Source organism: Myotis lucifugus, unplaced genomic scaffold, assembly GCF_000147115.1.
Source record: "Myotis lucifugus unplaced genomic scaffold, Myoluc2.0 scaffold_744, whole genome shotgun sequence".
Lineage (NCBI taxonomy): Eukaryota > Metazoa > Chordata > Mammalia > Chiroptera > Vespertilionidae > Myotis > Myotis lucifugus.
The window spans coordinates 186,634-203,966 of record NW_005871792.1 but is presented as its reverse complement, the minus strand read 5'-3'; the positions used below and the strand labels follow the sequence as shown (position 1 = coordinate 203,966).

The following is a 17,333-nucleotide window of genomic DNA, read 5'->3' as shown; positions in this document are numbered from 1 at the left end:
AAGGCAAATGGGACGAGCCTACTGTGAACACCTGGAGCAGGCTCAAGGCTCTTGGAGCCATGCCTGTGCAGAAGACTGAATTAGTCCTCAGGTAAAGACTACTCCAAACCCACCTCAAACAAGCTTAAGAACAAGCTTCGAAGGTCAAGTGGATGCACAAGTAAATTAACCGCCTGCTAGAACAAAGTCTACCACTCTTCCATTAAGACAACAAAATCTGGTGCTCAATAATAAAAACTCACCATTTCTAGCATTCGGTAAGAAATTATTATATACTAGAGGCCCGATGCACGAAATTCGTGCAAGAGGAGGCCTTCCTTCCCCCAGCTGCTGGCACTGGCTTTCCTCCAGCACCGGCTTCCCTCGCAGCCCCAGCTTCCTCCGGAAGGTTGTCTGGTCTAATTAGCATATTATGCTTTTATTATTATAGATTATTGTAGTTGAGAAGCAGGAATTTGGTACCTATAACCAAGAGAAAAATCAGTCAACAGAAATAACCCAGAAATGAAGAGATACCAGAATTAGCAGATTAGCAGACAAGGACTTCAGAAGTTATTATAAATATGCTCATGTATTTAAAGGAAAAAATGACTTTGATGAGAAGTGGAAGATATAAAAAAAGAAATAAGCAATCATAGTAAAAGTTCTTTTCCCCCCCCACTAACCCTCCAAAAGCTATAACCAGTCCTGCAGCCTCTTTTCTGTAAAAGATTGTTTCATGCAACTTTGTACGTTTGTTTCCCTGCGTGGAAGTATTTTAGAATTGTCCTGGGAACATTATACATGATGTATAATCCTGAAGTGACCTTGACAGGTGCTGGGGGTAGCAGGAGGAAGGCATGACTGTGCAGAATTCCAGATACCTTTCTGCCCCACACTGATGTTGTTGGTAAAAAGTACAGGACTTCTAGGTCCCTGAGAACAGAGCAGCAGGCTAAGGCTGAGGGATGATCAGGTTGAGAACAGGTTGGTATGTCAGGTCCACCTGCCTGTTGGCCCATCTGACTCTAAGGTCTAATGGGCTGAGCCTTATTGTGGCAGACCTCTCATAATTGCTGGCCATATTATCTTCCCCCCTCTCCTTTTCACCATCCTTTAAGGGAACTTTTTAAAAAAATATATTTTTATTTATTTTTTTACAGAGAGGAAGGGAGAGGGATAGAGAGTTAGAAACATCAATGAGAGACATCGATCAGCTGCCTCCTGCACACCCCGCACTGGGGATGCGCCCGCAACCAAGGTACATGCCCTTGACTGGAATCGAACCTGGGACCCTTCAGTCCACAGGCCTATGCTCTATCCACTGAGCTAAACCAGTTAGGGCAAAGGGAACTTTTTAAGGAACCCTTAAAACTATAAAAGCAATGTTAATTAAAAGCATTAAAGTTCAGGTGCGATGTAAAATATTTGTGAAAGTCTCTATCATAGCTATGTTGAGTCTCAGTCAAAGCAAGCAATGTAGGGTCTAAGGAGAAGGCCTGGGTCTTCTCACCTAGCTCTGCATCCCCCTCAAGGAGGTATAGGTCTCCCGTATGTTCAACATACTTACACTGACTGATCTCAAGGCTGAATTTTCAAATTTGAAATCTCCATATTATTAGCTTTTTAAGTTTGTTCATATGGTGAAGATCTAATGGGGCTCACAAAATTTTAGTCCATATATTACCTTAGTTCCTAAAACACTTCTACCAACTTTAAATGTTAAAATGATAAATGATTGGACCTATTTTTATTTAGGATCGTTAACTGAAAACTCGTTTATTTCTGCACTGCCCATGCCAGTAAGAGAATTGGAGATCTTGTTTTTAGCTATTTCCTGAAGGAAAATAGAAACGTGGGTCTCAGTTGAGTGCCCCAAGCTGTCAGGCTTATATTTGGTGCCAGCTGGTCACCTGTTGGCAGGGACAGCAGAGAGCTCCATCCAGCTTCAAAGAGAACATCTGGGTCAGAACACCTACTCCCTGTGCGAGCCACTCACCAAATAGAAAACTTCTCTGCTCAAGTGCTGTCTAGTTACCAGCTGTATTTTAATACCCAACAAATTAAAAACTAAATTAATGAAAAATCTTTCCATTATATGTTGTTTCAAGAGACACCCATCTCCTTGCAAGAGAGCACATTTTTAGCTCACAAAACCACACAGAGTTGGGAATAAACAGGGTATGTTTTAAAAATAAAAACATAAACACAGAACAGCTCAAATATCTTTATTCTCATCTGTATGAATGCATGTTTTGTCTTGGACATTTTGCTCTGAAAATCTCTTCTTTCACTTACCTTAGCGCTTTATTTTGTCCTCCATAAACATGTCTCCCCTGGGAGGGAGAGGGAAGAAAAGGAAAGCTGGTCACGAGGACACGGTGATGACAGTGACACATCAGGAACACGGTCATTGAACACACCAGGCTGAGAATCCATTAGCAGCCCACACAGATCATCCTCTCCATCATCTGAAATTAAAAGGGACCTCCAAAAAACCAAAAACCCCCCACAAACCACCCCCCCAAAAAACCATTTACTGCTCTGTCTACAAAAAGTGCTAGAACAGTAAACCAAAGAGACAAAACAGCCCTTAGTGGATCCTTAGAGCACTTCAGAAGGTGTAAATGGTAATTAGCCATATGCTACCCTCTCACAGACCAACAAGAAATATGCCTGACGGCCGTTTTTCAGGTCAAAGGCAGAATGGCTGTTGAGTAAGGAACAGTCCACAAAGAAAAGCTACACTAGTCTATTCTTTGGCCTCAGACACAACAGATGAGAACTCTCTCTTCATGGGTCTGTGCTTGTAGCCACGTTGCTGAGTTATTACATATCCCAACTAGCGTCCTGGCTTGGGAGACAGGAAGTGCCTCTTCAGCGACAGCCCCACCCTAAAACTGACCTATTTACTCTGTTTACAAAGGAACCAGAGCACAAATATGTTACAAAGATACTGTTGTTTTATATTAGTATTTCCAGATTTAAAAAAAAGTTCAGAGGCAGGGCCTATACCTGAGAGTGGTTTCAGATTGTAAGACCAACCAACCGACCAACCAAACAAAAAGCCCACACACTTCTGAGAACTTGGTTTTATGTGTTGTTCTGCCAACGGTGTGACTTTCAGTAAATATATTATCTAACCTCCTGTAGCCTTCATCGATCATGTTTATAATGTGGGAGTTGGACTCAGCGATTTTTAAAAAATGACATTAACAGTGTCTATGGGTAGGAGGGCACCCTCTCCAGCATCTCATTTTCCTGAGATAAACCATTAGCTTTCATTAGATTGGCAGAAGGTCCTGTGACTAACAAAGGTTAAAGGAAGAATCTCAGCCCAGTGGGAGAGGAAAATGAGACAGAATATTCGAAATCTTGTGCTGGAACAGAAAATTGACAGGAGGATTTGATTTGCTCCTTTGGCTGAGAATAAGACACTTTTCTCATGCAAATGAAGACTGAAGAAGAAGATGAGTTTATATGGTTTAAAATGTAATACGATCTTTTGGCTCAAATAGCTGTATGCCAGCACCTTAGGGATTCATTTGGTTCTGAAAATCATGACAATTCTCTTTGTGAATTTGTGCATTCATGTAACTTTCTACAAAGTGGCTTTCACTATTGGGAGACAAGATTTGGCTACATTCTTCTTACAGCCGATAAACACAGGGACAAGAGCCCTTAGAAGACTTAATGGATGATAAAGACTCCTTTATAATCTAATCCACTTGATTCAGGCTGTTATGTGTTGACTTGGGGTTGATTTCATGATCAGATAACAGAGCAGCAAGCGTGTAATTTCCATAGCCAACAACTCCTCCTCCTTCTCCTGGCTCTCGCCCCACCCATCCCACCCAGTATTGTGGCCAAGAAGAAAGTCTTCTCTGGAATGCAAGCAGCGCCAGGGACTGGGAGAAGCCTTGCCAGTTTAATGCTGTAAAACAATGCCCAGTAGAGCTAGCTGCTCAGCAAGCCTTTGTTGAACGAATTGTAATACTTAGGAGTTTCAGAATGGTTTAGGATTGGCGACCCCTCTTTCTGAGACTGAGTAGGTCAAGTGTAGCAGACTTGAATCTCTGAAATCGACTTTGGCTTCCTATTTTCTGAAAGCAATGTGGATTGCTGGTTTTAGTTTATACCGTCCATTTGGAGCTAAGACTCTTGATACACAGGTTACCATCCTCTTTGTGCAATACTTCAACCAACTAAAGAGGTTCAGGCTGTTCCAGAAGCATCCAGATTTCAATTATAGGGAGCGTTGAGGCATTTCTCCTTCTATAGGGCACATTTTCATCCACCCCATCAAATCACAGCCTCAATGTATTGATCCCTGAGTATAGTAAATTCACCATTTTGGCCTGTATTACATAGCTGTACAACTCTCCCATGTAAGAAACACCAGCAATAACAGCAACAACAACAACACTGACATTTTCATTAAAGTTGGGCACTCAGGAATGAATTTGTTGAATTAAATGAATGTCCTATTATCTAAGCTCAGTGCCTCTTGAACAACATGTAAATTTGGACTCTTAGCAAACAAAACACTCAAGCATCTAAACTCAAACATAATTTCCCCCATATTTCATATCGCTCTACTGTAACTCCTGAATTTTAGACCTATCTTTATTCCTACTCTTTTATTGCTAAGGTTTGAGATATAGAAATGGCCTATTTCTCCCCATTAAACTTTGATCTGTTTTAATATATATATATTTCACCAACTTAGGGATGGCTTTTGAATGATTGTTGTTAGTTTGAGCGGCGAGATGGTGGAGACATGTCCATCTCACTGCTAAGTCCATTTTCTTTTTGCTTCTCCTCCCTTTGTCTTCTTGCTCCTTCCTCCCAGAAATCTACCCACAGAATCTGGCTTCCTTGTGATCTGATTTTTCCCTTTGTATTTGCTGTGTTTATATTAGTTTAAGGTTGGCAGTTATCTGCACTCTGACTACCTTCATTAAGGCATCTTGCTGTGACATACTAACAATCTAGGGTCATCTCAGCATGAAGGTTCCTGCAGAAGGAACAACATTCTTCAGATTTCTTAAAAAGACAGTAACTCCAGGTACATTTAGGCTGGTGTACAACACTGATTCCCAAAGGATCTGATACTACACTTAACATACGTGAAGTCTATTATCTCGCACAGCAAGTTTCAGTAGACTTCTGAGACACCACATTAGCTGTGAAGCAAAAGACAGGACACAGTGGTTAGGTGTATAAAACTGTAATGACTGAGTATAATTGCTTCAAAGCTTTATGTAGTTCACCAAGTTAAGCTAACCTTTTTTCCTCTTATAGCCCCCAAACTGTGTATTGGATAGATACCCTATTCTAAACATTGTGTTATAATTTTTTTACTATTTAAAAAACCCCAGATGTTCATTACTCTTGAGTTATAAAAGAGACAGGTACTGTAAAATTATGGTAGAAAAGACTTAAGAGAAAAAATGAGAAAAGAATGCTTAGATGGGGAAAATGTGCTCTCAAAATGGAGCTCTTTGCTGAGAGCCACAGATGCAATACCTTGAGCCTCAGGAGAGCGTTGGTTAGTCCAGCTCTGCCTTCAGCGCATGCTCAGAAGCTCTGGCAATGACAGTAAATTGGGGCACGGAAATCCAGCTGGGCCTGGGTGGGTTAAGAGGGAAGGGCAGGATCTTAAAGGGGTAGTGACCATTTAAACAAGCAACACTTCGCCCTGCCAGTTTGTCTCAGTGGATAGAGGATCAGCCTGCAGACTGAAGGGTCCCGGGTTCTATTCCAGTCAAGGGCACATGCCCGGGTTGTGGGCTGGATCCCCAGTAGGGGGCGTACAGGAGGCAGCCGATAGGTGATTCTCCCTCATCATTGATGTTTCTATCTCTCTCTTTCCCTCTCCCTTCCTCTCTGAAATCAATAAAAATATATTTAAAAAATAAAAATAAAGCAACTCCTCAAAAAAAATTTTAAAATAAAAGAGGAATACCTCTCAGTCCCATTATTCCAGTCATAGGCCCTCCAACCTATCACCACCAACTTATTCCACTTTCTATGTTCCCTGTCTCAGTTAATAGTACTCCCATTTTCCCAGTCATTGAAGCCAGAAACCTAGGAGTCATTCTTCATTACTCTTTTGCCTCTGCAAAGTGCAATCACTATCAATTTTTACCTTAAATTTGACTTTATTTCTCCATCCCTGTTATCACTGTTCTGGTATAAGCCCTCACGCCCTCACTGGGTCTGAGGCCTGCCTGGGCCATTACAACAGTGTTGCAACTGGTGCTGTATGTATTTCCCACTGCGGTCAAATCATCTTTAAAAATCACACTCCTCCAGCTTATGGCACACCAGTGGTTCCCATCACCTGTAGGAAAAATTTCAAACTCCTTAGCACTACATACCTAGCCTCTAGCAACCATCAGACCTCATCCTGACACCACCCGGGTTGTACTTTCTGTTCTCGCAATAACCAACTCCTTTATACGTGGGCCCACTTAAAATATATACACTTTTAGGGAATAAGATGAAATAATCCAATTTTTACTTAATTTATCTATAGGTCCTATATTAGCTTATAATTTTTTTCACTCCTACACATCACGATGTCAAAGAAAAAGTTTCAAAAGTTAAAAATGTGCCTCTTACCAATATAGAAAGAACCCATGTCAGAGATTTTATTTTAATTAATGAAAGAATTAGTAGGATGGTAAAGCTGATTCTAAGAGCAGTTGAGGAACTGGTTATTTCAAGGCAAAACAAAAACCAAAAACCTAGAATGTTAAAATAAGATTGCTAGATCAGATACAAAACGAGTTAATGTTTTACGGGATAATGAAATAATAGATGATCTTTTCTATTGAGTATAGTCATTTATATCTCTACCAAACAAAAATCTACAAATTTACACATAACTGCACAGTACCTGGGCTCTAACTCATAGCAAATAGCAAAGTCAAACACAGATAAGTTCCCCTACAGAATTAAATAATCCCGGCTTCCTTACTGCATTGAAGGACATACAGGCCTCTTCCAAGTGCCCGATAATTTTTCTTAACAATAGACGTTTTTTATTAAAACACTTCACACAAATCGCTTCCACCGGTGTTTTCACACTACAACAATCACTTCTTGAGCCACCTATCCAAGTTTTCCAGAACGGCATTTTCATGTCCCCCTAAGTTTTCTCAGATAAAGCACTCCTGGGTCTTGTGTAAGTTTTTATGAGTTTGAAAAGAGAATAGATATGTTAGATTACTGTAAACACTGAAACAGTGTATAGTTATGTGGATGTTAAAAATGTAGGAGTAATGCCCTGGCTGGGTGGCTCAGTTGGTTGGAGTGTTGTCCGGTACACCAAGTATTGTATTCCAGCGTCCAGAATTCAATACCTAAGTTGTGGGTTTGATCCCTCCTCAGGGCTAGTGTGGGAGGCAACTGATCAATGTTTCTCTCTCCCTCTCCCTTCTTCTCTCTCTAAAAGAAAAAAAAAAAAACCCAAAAAACTAAAGACATGGAAGTACTACATGATAAAACTGAGAGACACAGAAAAGTAGTATCCAGAAAGAAATGCATATAGCCTTAAGAATAATTATTCTTAAAAGAAGAAAATCGAAAGCAAGTAAGCTAAGCCTTCAAGTCATATAACTAGGAAGAAAATGACAGAGTAACAAAAGGAGAAAAAAAAAAGAATTGATAGAATCCATAAAATAGAAAACAAAAAAAATATATAGATAGGAAAATCACAAAACTGGTTCTTTAAAAAATAATACCTGGTAAGACGGAAAAGAACAGAACAATAAAAATGAACAATATTAAGATTGGAAAAATGGGTCATAAATACAAATAGAGCATGATTTTTAAAAACCCTAAGAGAAAAAGATGAGCAAACGTTTCTAGAAAAAAAAATAAAGTAATTCAAGAGCACAAAGCCGCAACGTTATGCGATATCTACCTACCTACCTATCTCTGTCATAAAGAGGCTCACCCTGAAAAGCAAGAGGAGTCCAGATGGTTCAAGGAGAGTTTTACCAAACACTTCCAACTCGTTTTACTAAACTACCATAATCCTACAGCCAAATCCAGACCTGGTCAGCAGGCAGAAAGGATGTAAAATCGAGGCTAGAACATTAGCGGGTCGCCTCCTCCGCCCAGTATTGTACTGGGGGCCATGGCCTGGACGCTGGAACACTCTGCAGCTGTCAAAACCAGCCTCAGGAGGTGGGGGAATGAGGGGCCCGGCAGGCGGCCCTGCCTCATCTTCTTCACCTTCCCACCCACCCACACACCTGGGCAGCCAGAGCCGCTGTCCCGCAGGTTAACCTTCCTCTCCGCTCCCTCTGCACCTCCTGCACGTTTGCATAAGCGAAGCTATCAGCTGTGCAAGGCCGGTAGGACGGGGAAGAAACGCCGAACAGCCCTCTTCCGCGAAGGATCTAGAACGCCCCCTCCCCCCTCCTCACATTAAACTGCTTCACACAAAAGGACACATACTGCCGAGCCGCCACCAGGTCGCCCACCCTGCCTCCCGCCTCCGCGCCCCCAAGCGGGGGCCGGGGGTGGCCCCAGCTGCGGTTCCCGGCTCCCGGTTTCTCCATCAGAGAGGATGCCGCTCGGGGAGCCACTTCCTCTTCCTCTCCGAGCCGCGGGCACCAGCCGTTTCTGTTTCTGTCTCGGATACAACCCGTAACAGGAAGCGCCGGGCCGGCCGGGTACCGGGCTTCCCGCCCATCGCACGCCCCGCGCCCCGTCCCGGGGTTCCGCGCCGCCCCGCCCCGCGCGCTCCCCAGCGGCGCCGCGAGTCCCAGCCGGTGCGGGTGCGGGTGCGGGTGCGGGGAGGGAGGGCACGGCCCGCCATGGAGGTGGAGCAGGCCTTCCAGGTGGTGGGGGAGATGGGCATCTACCAGATGTACTTGTGCTTCCTGCCCAGGAGTACTTGTGCTCCTGCTGGCCCGTGCTGCTGCAGGTGAGTCCCCGCCGCCCCGACTGTGCCCCTTGTCCCCCGCCCCGGTCGGCCCCCTCTCCCCGCGCCGCCCCCACCGCCGGGCCCGGACGCAGAGCTCTGCGGACCCCCGTCCCCAGGCGGGGGCTGGCTCCCCCAGCAGGCCAAGTTCCCGCCGCCTGACGCCCCAGACCCTGCAACTTTGGCGGCTCCCCAGGCCCACCCAGCCCGCCCCTCGAGTGTGTTTGTGTGGGGAGGGTGGGGAGGGGGGGGGAAGGGGGGGTGGAGAGTTGGGAGGTAGGGGTGGGGCTACTTCATCAGACCAGCCTGTTACTAAGGCATGAAAATTCTGTCGTTGCCTGTGAGCCACTGTGAATGCAACAGCGAATTGTTGCTCTAACCTGCGGGCTGTCACCTTGGAGTGGAGACAGCGGAGCGCGCTGGCCGCCGGTCAGGACAGCTCCGCGCTGGAGCGACCTCCTTCTGCTCTGGGCATCTGCCTACTGCCTTTCACTGGATTCCAGGGGCTTCCTGTTCCTGAGGTTGTCAATGCATAGGTTTTTTGTTGTTTTTTTTTTTTTAAGTTCTTCTGGGCCATTCTACCCAGAGGCCAGTGTTGGTTGAGACTGAGTAAGTCGTATAGTGTCATCTCAGTGTGTGATTATAAAATGGAACCACTTCTTCACTGTACAGAATTCCCAGAGAACACTTGCACACCCCAACTAAAAGCCTGGGTTCCCCGCGCTCAAGGTCACTGCAAGCACACTTTTCCAGGCAAGAGTTACTCCTTTGCCGGCTTAAAGGGTCCGTTTGACATCAGTTACCTCTCCCAATATTCTTAAAGGCATTTTATTCACAAATCCTTTTATTAGTATTTACTATGAGTCAACCATTTTACTTCTTCATTCAACACATATTTGAGTGCCTACTGTGTGCTTAGCAGGGGCTACAATGGTGGACAAATCAAAGCTCCTATGAAGCTTGTATTCTAGTGGGGTGGGGTGAGGCCGGCAGACAGGTAAATAATTACAGTTAATATGTAATGCTAGAGATTCTGAGAGAAGTACAGTTCATCGGTTGCTTAAACCTTGCATAAGGCAACTGCTCAATCGGAAGATGGGGTGGGGAGAGGTAAGGGTGGACTTACGGATTCTGTTTTCCTTTGAAATGTTTGAAAGTTCAGTTGATTTCATCACCAGCTAGGAGAGCTGTTCAAATGGACTGACAGATGACGTCAGTTCTTCCTCTAGCAAAGCAAGTTCTCAGTTGATAAATATGCAGTATTTTGTTAAGTTTGTTTTAGCTTTAAGTGTACTTTTCCTACGAGGGAAAAAAAGTATTTGTGCTAAATTACAAAAGTGTGTTTAAAACAGAGAGAATAGAATAGTCACCAGGATGCCTGATTTCATTTGTAATACTTTCCCCTTGAGAAAATTCTTCTTCCGTTCTAACCAAGAATTGCAGGAACATAATCCCTCGCCGAGAAATCCCGCCTCCCCGCTTCCCCATCCCTGCACTCCACCTTTGGTGCCATTAGCTTCTTACCTGCCCGGCCAGGTACCCAGCAACCTGGGATACGTTTGTATTGAGTGGAGTGCGGCACTAAAAAGGCCACTGCTCAGGGTTCAGGACCCGTTAAGTTCTCCTCGCTTTTCTTTACGGTTGGCTCAGTCGGTTAGAGTTTGGTACCAAGGAGGTCTAAGCACCTGACCGTGACTGTTCATTGGTCTCTAGGCCTGACAGGTGGTCAGTATTTGCCGTAGAAAAACCAGGTCTAGAGTGTTTGGAACGAAGTGACTGTTTATTTTGTAGGTGTGGGCTGGGAGGTGCCTTTAGCTGTGCCAGTGTCAACGGAGGAGAGGCCCCAGGACAGGCAGAAGGGAGGTAGTTCCTCACAGCTGTCACACGTGGATGAGGACCCAACCGCCCCTTTAAGACAGTGAGCCAAGTGGTCCTAGGATCGCCCCAAGTTTTCCTGCATATGGGTGTGGAGGTCCGCAAAGACCTTTCCATCATGTCTGTTGTTGGAGAGGTTTGGCCGGCAGGTGCCAGTGCTGGGAGCGCCACACACAGTGTAGCTCGAGGCTATCACCATTCTGGAGGGGGTTGCTTCCTCCAACAGAGGGAAAAGCCAGGAGCCCTTTTCAGAGTTACAAGGAAGGAGGTTGATGTCTGCTTTTAAAACCAAAGCACTTGTCTACTGTTGCCCAAGGAAGGTACAGAGCAACTGCTATCACTACTGCCCGGGGAGGGGGGTGCGGGCTGCCAGAGAGCCCTGCACATGGTGGATGGGACCGTGCCAGAGGGAGGGAGCTCTGGGGCAGCAGAAGCCGTCTCTGCACCTGAGATTTGGTGACGACCAGCCACAGCTGAGAAACACAAAACCGGGCGGGGGGGGGGGGGGGGGGGGCGGGGACAGAGACGCAAACTGCACGGGTCCTGTGGTGTGTGCTTCCTTCTGGGACTGTGATTGTTTCTTAAATGGTTTGAACTCCCTGTACTTCAAACACATCCAAGTTCAAATAAGAGGACAAAACCCCATTACAAAGCCAGCTCTAAAGGTCTTTCGGTTAACTGTGTTCTTGGTGCTGATATGGTCATCTAGCTCCTCAAGAAGTGACCTCAATACGCAGTTACCTTTGGCTGGGGGACAGTCCTGCACGCTCCTGCAGACGCGCATGATCTGTGGCATCTCCATAGTGGTCGGCTTTCAGATACTTTCAGATACATAAAGAATATATGTAGACTTTATAGATTTCCCTTGCGCGTGATAAGATGCAAATGCCCTGTGATAGTGATATGTAGTTTTAAAGTCTTTAAAAAATTTTTTTGGAGAGAGAGAAACATCGATGTGAGAGAGGAACATCAATTGGCTGCCTCCTGCACACCCCCTACTGGGGATCGAGCCCACAGCCCAGGCATGACGGGTGAGGGTGTGGCTCAGTTGGGTGAGTAAGTTTCATCCCATGCACCAAAACGTTGCCAGTTCAATTATCTTAAGAACAAGCAGTAGGATTTACAATTTTACAGTTAGAAAAATTCTTACCCCCCAAATATACATGCCCTCCCTGGGGTTATTTGTGATATTTAAATATGAATAATTCTGTTTATTACTGTTTCTGTTTTCTGATGGTGACTCAGAGTTGATGTCATCATCACTGTTTGTGTGTGTGTTTGCCAGGCTGTCTGGAGAAGGAAGGCTGGAGTACAATTCTTTGTTTTTTGATCTCTTTAGACATAAGTGAAAATGGATGCTACTTCTTTGTTTTAAGCCAGAGACTCCAGCGCCTCCTTTTTCCTCACGATCATGAATCATAGGTTGTAGTATAATTTGCACAGGATTTAAAACATCCCTTAACCAACAGGAACATGTAACCTGTAACAAGCATTCGTTTCACCAGCAAAATTGTGACGCTGCGGCGAACCTCAGCTTGAGGTTCGGTTCTCGTGTTCCCGAATGCATTATTCTTCTGTCAGCTGTTCATAACCCCAGCACTCCCAGTCCATTCACACCCTCAGCACAGGAAGTGCCTTTTCACGGTGTTTTAGAAAGCGGAAGGACTGAACAGGTATTTTGCAGAAGATAAAACTGTAACAGTCATGTAAAGATGTTTACCTTCAGCGGTCATGTGGGGCAGGCATATTAAAATGACTATGAAATATCATTTCACACTTATTAGATTAGCAAACATTGAATAGTCTCACAGTACAAGTGTGATGAAAACGAGCAGTAGAAACTACTGCCATTTAGAGAACGATTTGGTCCTGCTAATAAAATCCAAACCCAGTGTGGGACTCCTAGGTATACGCCCTGTACTATCTCTTAAACAGGTGCATAAGGAGATTGGTAGAGGATGCTTATGCAGCATGGTTTGCAATAATAAAAATTAGAAGCCCCCTAAATGAATCTCAAAAAGGTACTGGATAATTAAAGTGTGGTATAAATTTGTTAGAACATAACAAGTAAAATGAATGAACCAGATCTGTATACAGATACGTGGATGAATCTCTAAAACACCAAGTTAAATGAAAAACAAAACAAAAACCACAACAAACTATATAAATGTGACACATACTCATTATAGATTTTTAAAACATGTGGGACAAAGACTGTATTTGGTGTGTGAATGTGTATGAACAACATGGAAATATGAGCACTTGGAGTAGAAGAGCCACGCCCAGTTCATGAGATTGGCTGTCTCTTGGGAAGGAGGGGAGGGAGTAGCCCCAGGGAGGGCAGGGGAGGGGAGCGGTGCAAGGAGATTTCCTCTTTATCCCTAATATTATGTTTTAAAAACCTGAAGCAAGTGTGATACAGTGTTAATTGTGGCGCTGGTTTCATGATCCGTATTTTGTTCATTTTGTTTTTGTGTTATTTTTTTAAAATTAAAAGATGGTAAAGCAAAGGTCTGCATCCCTAGGAGAGAATGCTGCAGTTCTCTGTATGAGAAGGGGTCCCTCTTTTATTGATATCCCTTTAGCCAGTGATGGCTGTGAACTGTGGTCATTTAACACTTGGGAGGGTGAGGCAGAGCGAGCTGCGCTCAGGGTGCTTTATTAAACTTCGTAGAGAATGCTGTCACAACTAGTATCGCCCACCTGCTTGCATTTGTCGCCATGTCCCACTCTCCCCAGAAATTCACAGGCAGACGGCTTTTTGCCGAGGCGTCACTGAGGTGGATAGCCGATGGTTCCAACCAGGAGCAGGTGACGAAGTTCGTGCCATACACATAAGCGAAGGCCTTTATGTATTGCAGTCATGGAGACCAGCTCTCATGCCCAGGGGGTTCTCACCACCACCAGGGCCTCAGCCATGATGAGAAGCTTCAGTAAGTTTCGCTACAATGACTGCAACGTGTGACCATCTACCAGGGTTCTCTGCTAGTCTGAGCAAGTTTTATGCGGCCGCTACCCTCTAATTTAGTTCTGTCTGCCCTTAGGCAATGGCTCGGAGCTTGGACTATAATCTGGGGATCGTGTGCTGGGCGTGCCTTTCATTAGTTTAGGTTGAGTGGGGCACCATAGGTCAAAGACACCTCGCTGCCCTTGCTCTTAGTATGTCCTCAGGAAGCTGCTGTTGTCTGTAGACAGAGACTGCCCCCCGGCGTAAAGTGGGTGAAGCTGCAAATCTATGAGACACTCAGATTTCCATGGGGGTGGAGAGGGGGTGGATGGAGGTACCGGAGGCCTCTGGAGGTTTAGGGAGTTCCCTTGAGCCTGGAGCATTTCAAGAACTGGATGTGCCTTGGAAAGCAACTCGCCCAACACCTCTACAGCACCTCTACAAGCATGTCAACCAGGGCCACCCGCAGCTGCTTGACATGTGCCTGACAGAGAAAGTCCCAGAAAGTCACTAAAAATATGACGACAGGAAGTGTGAATGTGGCAGAAGAAGCACTAGGCTCCAACGCTGTGACAAGTCGGCTGCAAGGTGGCCGAGTGAACTTCACAGACGACCCCTTGTCCTCACCGAGCTCTTGGGAGTGGCTGGATCATAAAAGTTTAATTCATTTGTTTGCAAGTTCAGAATTTCTTCAAGGTGCCCAGTGCCCAGCAGTGAGCATTGTGTCAGTGTTGAGCTTGAAGTTTTCAGAATACCAGCTTGCTTCTTCACCACAGTTAGACGCTGCCTTCCAAGGAAGAGCCATCGACCAAAGACACACACAGCTCAGGAATCTTCTCTCTGACTTCCTTGACCCAACCCTCAAACAGAAGCTAACGTCTGCATTCATGGGGACCATATGCTACTCAACAGATAGCGTAAGACTATAGGAAAAAGAGAAAATATGGGGAGGGGCAAAAATTACCAGAACACTACCACTGCAAACTAAAACATGCTCACCTTTTGATGTATGACCTGCCAGACATTTCTATTACACAAATATGTACATTTAATCTTTTTTTTTTTGCAAAAATGTATATTTTAACCTGATTTTGTTCATCTCAATAATATTGTGAATGCTTTGCTGAGCTCCTAAAGGAGCAAATATGTCTTTTTTAATGGCTGTAGCATAGTGTTCCAGTGTCTGGCTTCCTGTCATTTGCTTATTCAGTTCTCTTTTGTTGCAGATACAGGTTGGTGGTCTCCTCTTTTTCACAGTTCTCAAACCCACACAGCCCATGCTTTGGGGTCATTCTTTGGCTCCGGCCTTCACTTCTCCCAGTTGAATGTTTACCACTCTTCTCAAGCCCAAATTTCTCCTCGCACCACTCCTCTCATTCTCCCCAGATGTGCTGTGTTCCAACTTTATGAGTGAAATAGAGGCTACTAGGTGTAAACTTCCTAAACACCCGTTTACTTCAAAATTCGTGTTTTTACCCTCACCTGTTGTTATGTTTCTACACTGTTAAATAATGATACGAAATAATATTCCCCCAGGAAACAATGCAGGCATTGCACGCGTGGGAATGAAGAAAGGAGACATCAGCGTAGTCTAGAGTGGTTCATTGACTCAGAAAGAGGGCTGGCTGAGCTTGAGCTGAACTTGGAGTCTTGGGTTTAGGGAGAAAGGGGTAGGTCATTTCAGGTGGAAAAACATGCGGTTGGAAAAAGTGTGGAAGAGGGAATAACCTGTATTCTTGCTACACATGGTGTGGCCCAAACCTGCAGCTTGGACCCCGGCAGAGCTTGTTAGAAATGCACTCTCAGGTCTGCCTCGGGGATCACACTGCATGTTAGCGTTTGGGAGGCGCTGATACTGGCCGTTTGTGTGGCGCTGCTCCGTGTACTGCTGGCTGAAGAAACGTCGCATCACGCTTGACCCTCAGAATAGATGAGCTGGGTATGAATGAGTTAGATAAAGGTGTACTACCATGTGTCCATTCTTTCTAGAAGAATCCATGAAGTTTACTGAGGTTTCGATTTGCTGAAAGTTTACTAGAGCTGAGCTCCAGACTCAGGTTTACAGATTCCACGTTCTTTTCCCGCCCACCGCGCAGTGAGAATTGAATAGGACGGCAGAAAGCCTGAGCGTGGGCGAGGCAGCAGCTGGGCCATGTGCCGGATCTGGAATGCTGGGCCTTTTGTTATTCGTCCATTAATCCGTTTTGACCAGAAGAGTTTCATGGGTGTCTCAGGGAGACTGGTCTGGGGGAGGGATGAGAGTCAGGAGGACACAAGACTTAAGAGACACCAGTTATTCAGGACACAAGGACTAAATTATTTTATTAAAATATGTTTTTATTGATTTGAGAGAGAGAGAGGAAGGGAGAGGGAGAGTGGAAGAACATCGATATGAGAAAGAAACATCAGTTGGTTGCCTCCCATATGCACCTCGAAAGGGACTGTACCTGCAGCCTGGGGATATGCCCTGACGGGGAATCGATGACACTCCACCAGCTGAGCCACACCGGCCAGGGCTAAATTCTTTTAAATTCCAAAGCTACGTAGTATTAGTAAGTCACCCCAAAATATTTATGGGATACTCACTTTGTGCTGGGTAAGGGGCATTTGGTCTTGCCTTCGTGATATGGTCTAGCCCAGGGGTGGGCAAACTTTTTGACTCGAGGGCCACAATGGGTTCTTAAACTGGACCGGAGGGCCGGAACAAAAGCATGGATGGAGTGTTTGTGTGAACTAATATAAATTCAAAGTAAACATCATTACATAAAAGGGTATGGTCTTTTTTTTTTTTTAGTTTTATTCATTTCAAACGGGCCGGATCCGGTCCGCGGGCCGTAGTTTGCCCATGGCTGGTCTAGCCCATGTAATGCTTTTGGTTGAGTCACTTAGATAACCGAGGACCAAGTGCCTGGAAGACTGACAATAATGTCAAGAATAAAATCGCCTTTGGTTTTTTCTGTTTCTTTTATTCTCGGAGAAAAGCTCTGGCCCCAACGTTTGGGTTTGCTATTAGTGTTGTCAATAACCTTGAATGAGTCACTAATCGCTGTGTCGCTCATCGTTCCTGCCACAACATAAACATCCTACTCACCATGACTTCATGGACGAGATATTGTAATGAGATCATTATGGGAGACAGTTTTGGTTTCCTGAGTATTAGGAAAGCTTGTAATGCCGTTAAGTATAAAGTTACTTTTAAAACCTCCACTTTTTGAAACTTTTAAAATTTCAGTCCCCTAGTGCGTTTTAGTCACTCTTCTCGGTATAATTACACGGGGAGGGAGAGAGCCCCAGCCATCTGTGGCTCCTGCTCGCCTTCCCTGGAGGTAGCACTTGAGAAGATAATGATTTATTTGAGGTGTTGTTAGTCCCACTCCGAAGAAGAAATGGATGGTGGTTTCTCATTGTGCCTCGAAGGCCCATCTGCTGATGGGTGCGATTCATTAGACAGGAATACGTGGGCGCGTGTGTGCCTGGTCGTCGTAGAGAAACAGCAGAGAAGAGTGAGGGAAGATTTGTACTGGGAGGGGGGCGGGTGACTCTGCGACACCGTCACATGGAGGAAGGGAGAGCCACCCCTCATTCCGCGTG

The 17,333-nt window shown here is 44.9% G+C and overlaps 1 protein-coding gene and 1 long non-coding RNA gene across 2 annotated transcripts in view; one reads left to right on the top strand and one right to left on the bottom strand.

Annotated features, from left to right (window-relative positions):
• Window positions 1–3,862: 3,862 nt before the first annotated feature.
• LOC102419577 lies at window positions 3,863–8,566 on the bottom strand. Its single transcript, XR_002827035.1, has 3 exons — window positions 8,452–8,566; window positions 5,509–5,610; window positions 3,863–5,165 (listed from the first exon to the last, which is right to left on the bottom strand). It is a non-coding gene; the product is annotated as an uncharacterized LOC102419577 (long non-coding RNA).
• A 247-nt stretch (window positions 8,567–8,813) lies between these two features.
• SLC22A15 (solute carrier family 22 member 15) overlaps window positions 8,814–17,333 on the top strand; it is a 20,830-nt gene continuing 12,310 nt past the window's right edge. Inside the window, exons 1-2 of the mRNA XM_023746861.1 lie at window positions 8,814–8,840; window positions 8,888–8,923. Coding sequence (XP_023602629.1) covers window positions 8,814–8,840; window positions 8,888–8,923 — 63 coding nt within the window. The remainder of the gene's footprint in view (window positions 8,841–8,887; window positions 8,924–17,333) is intronic.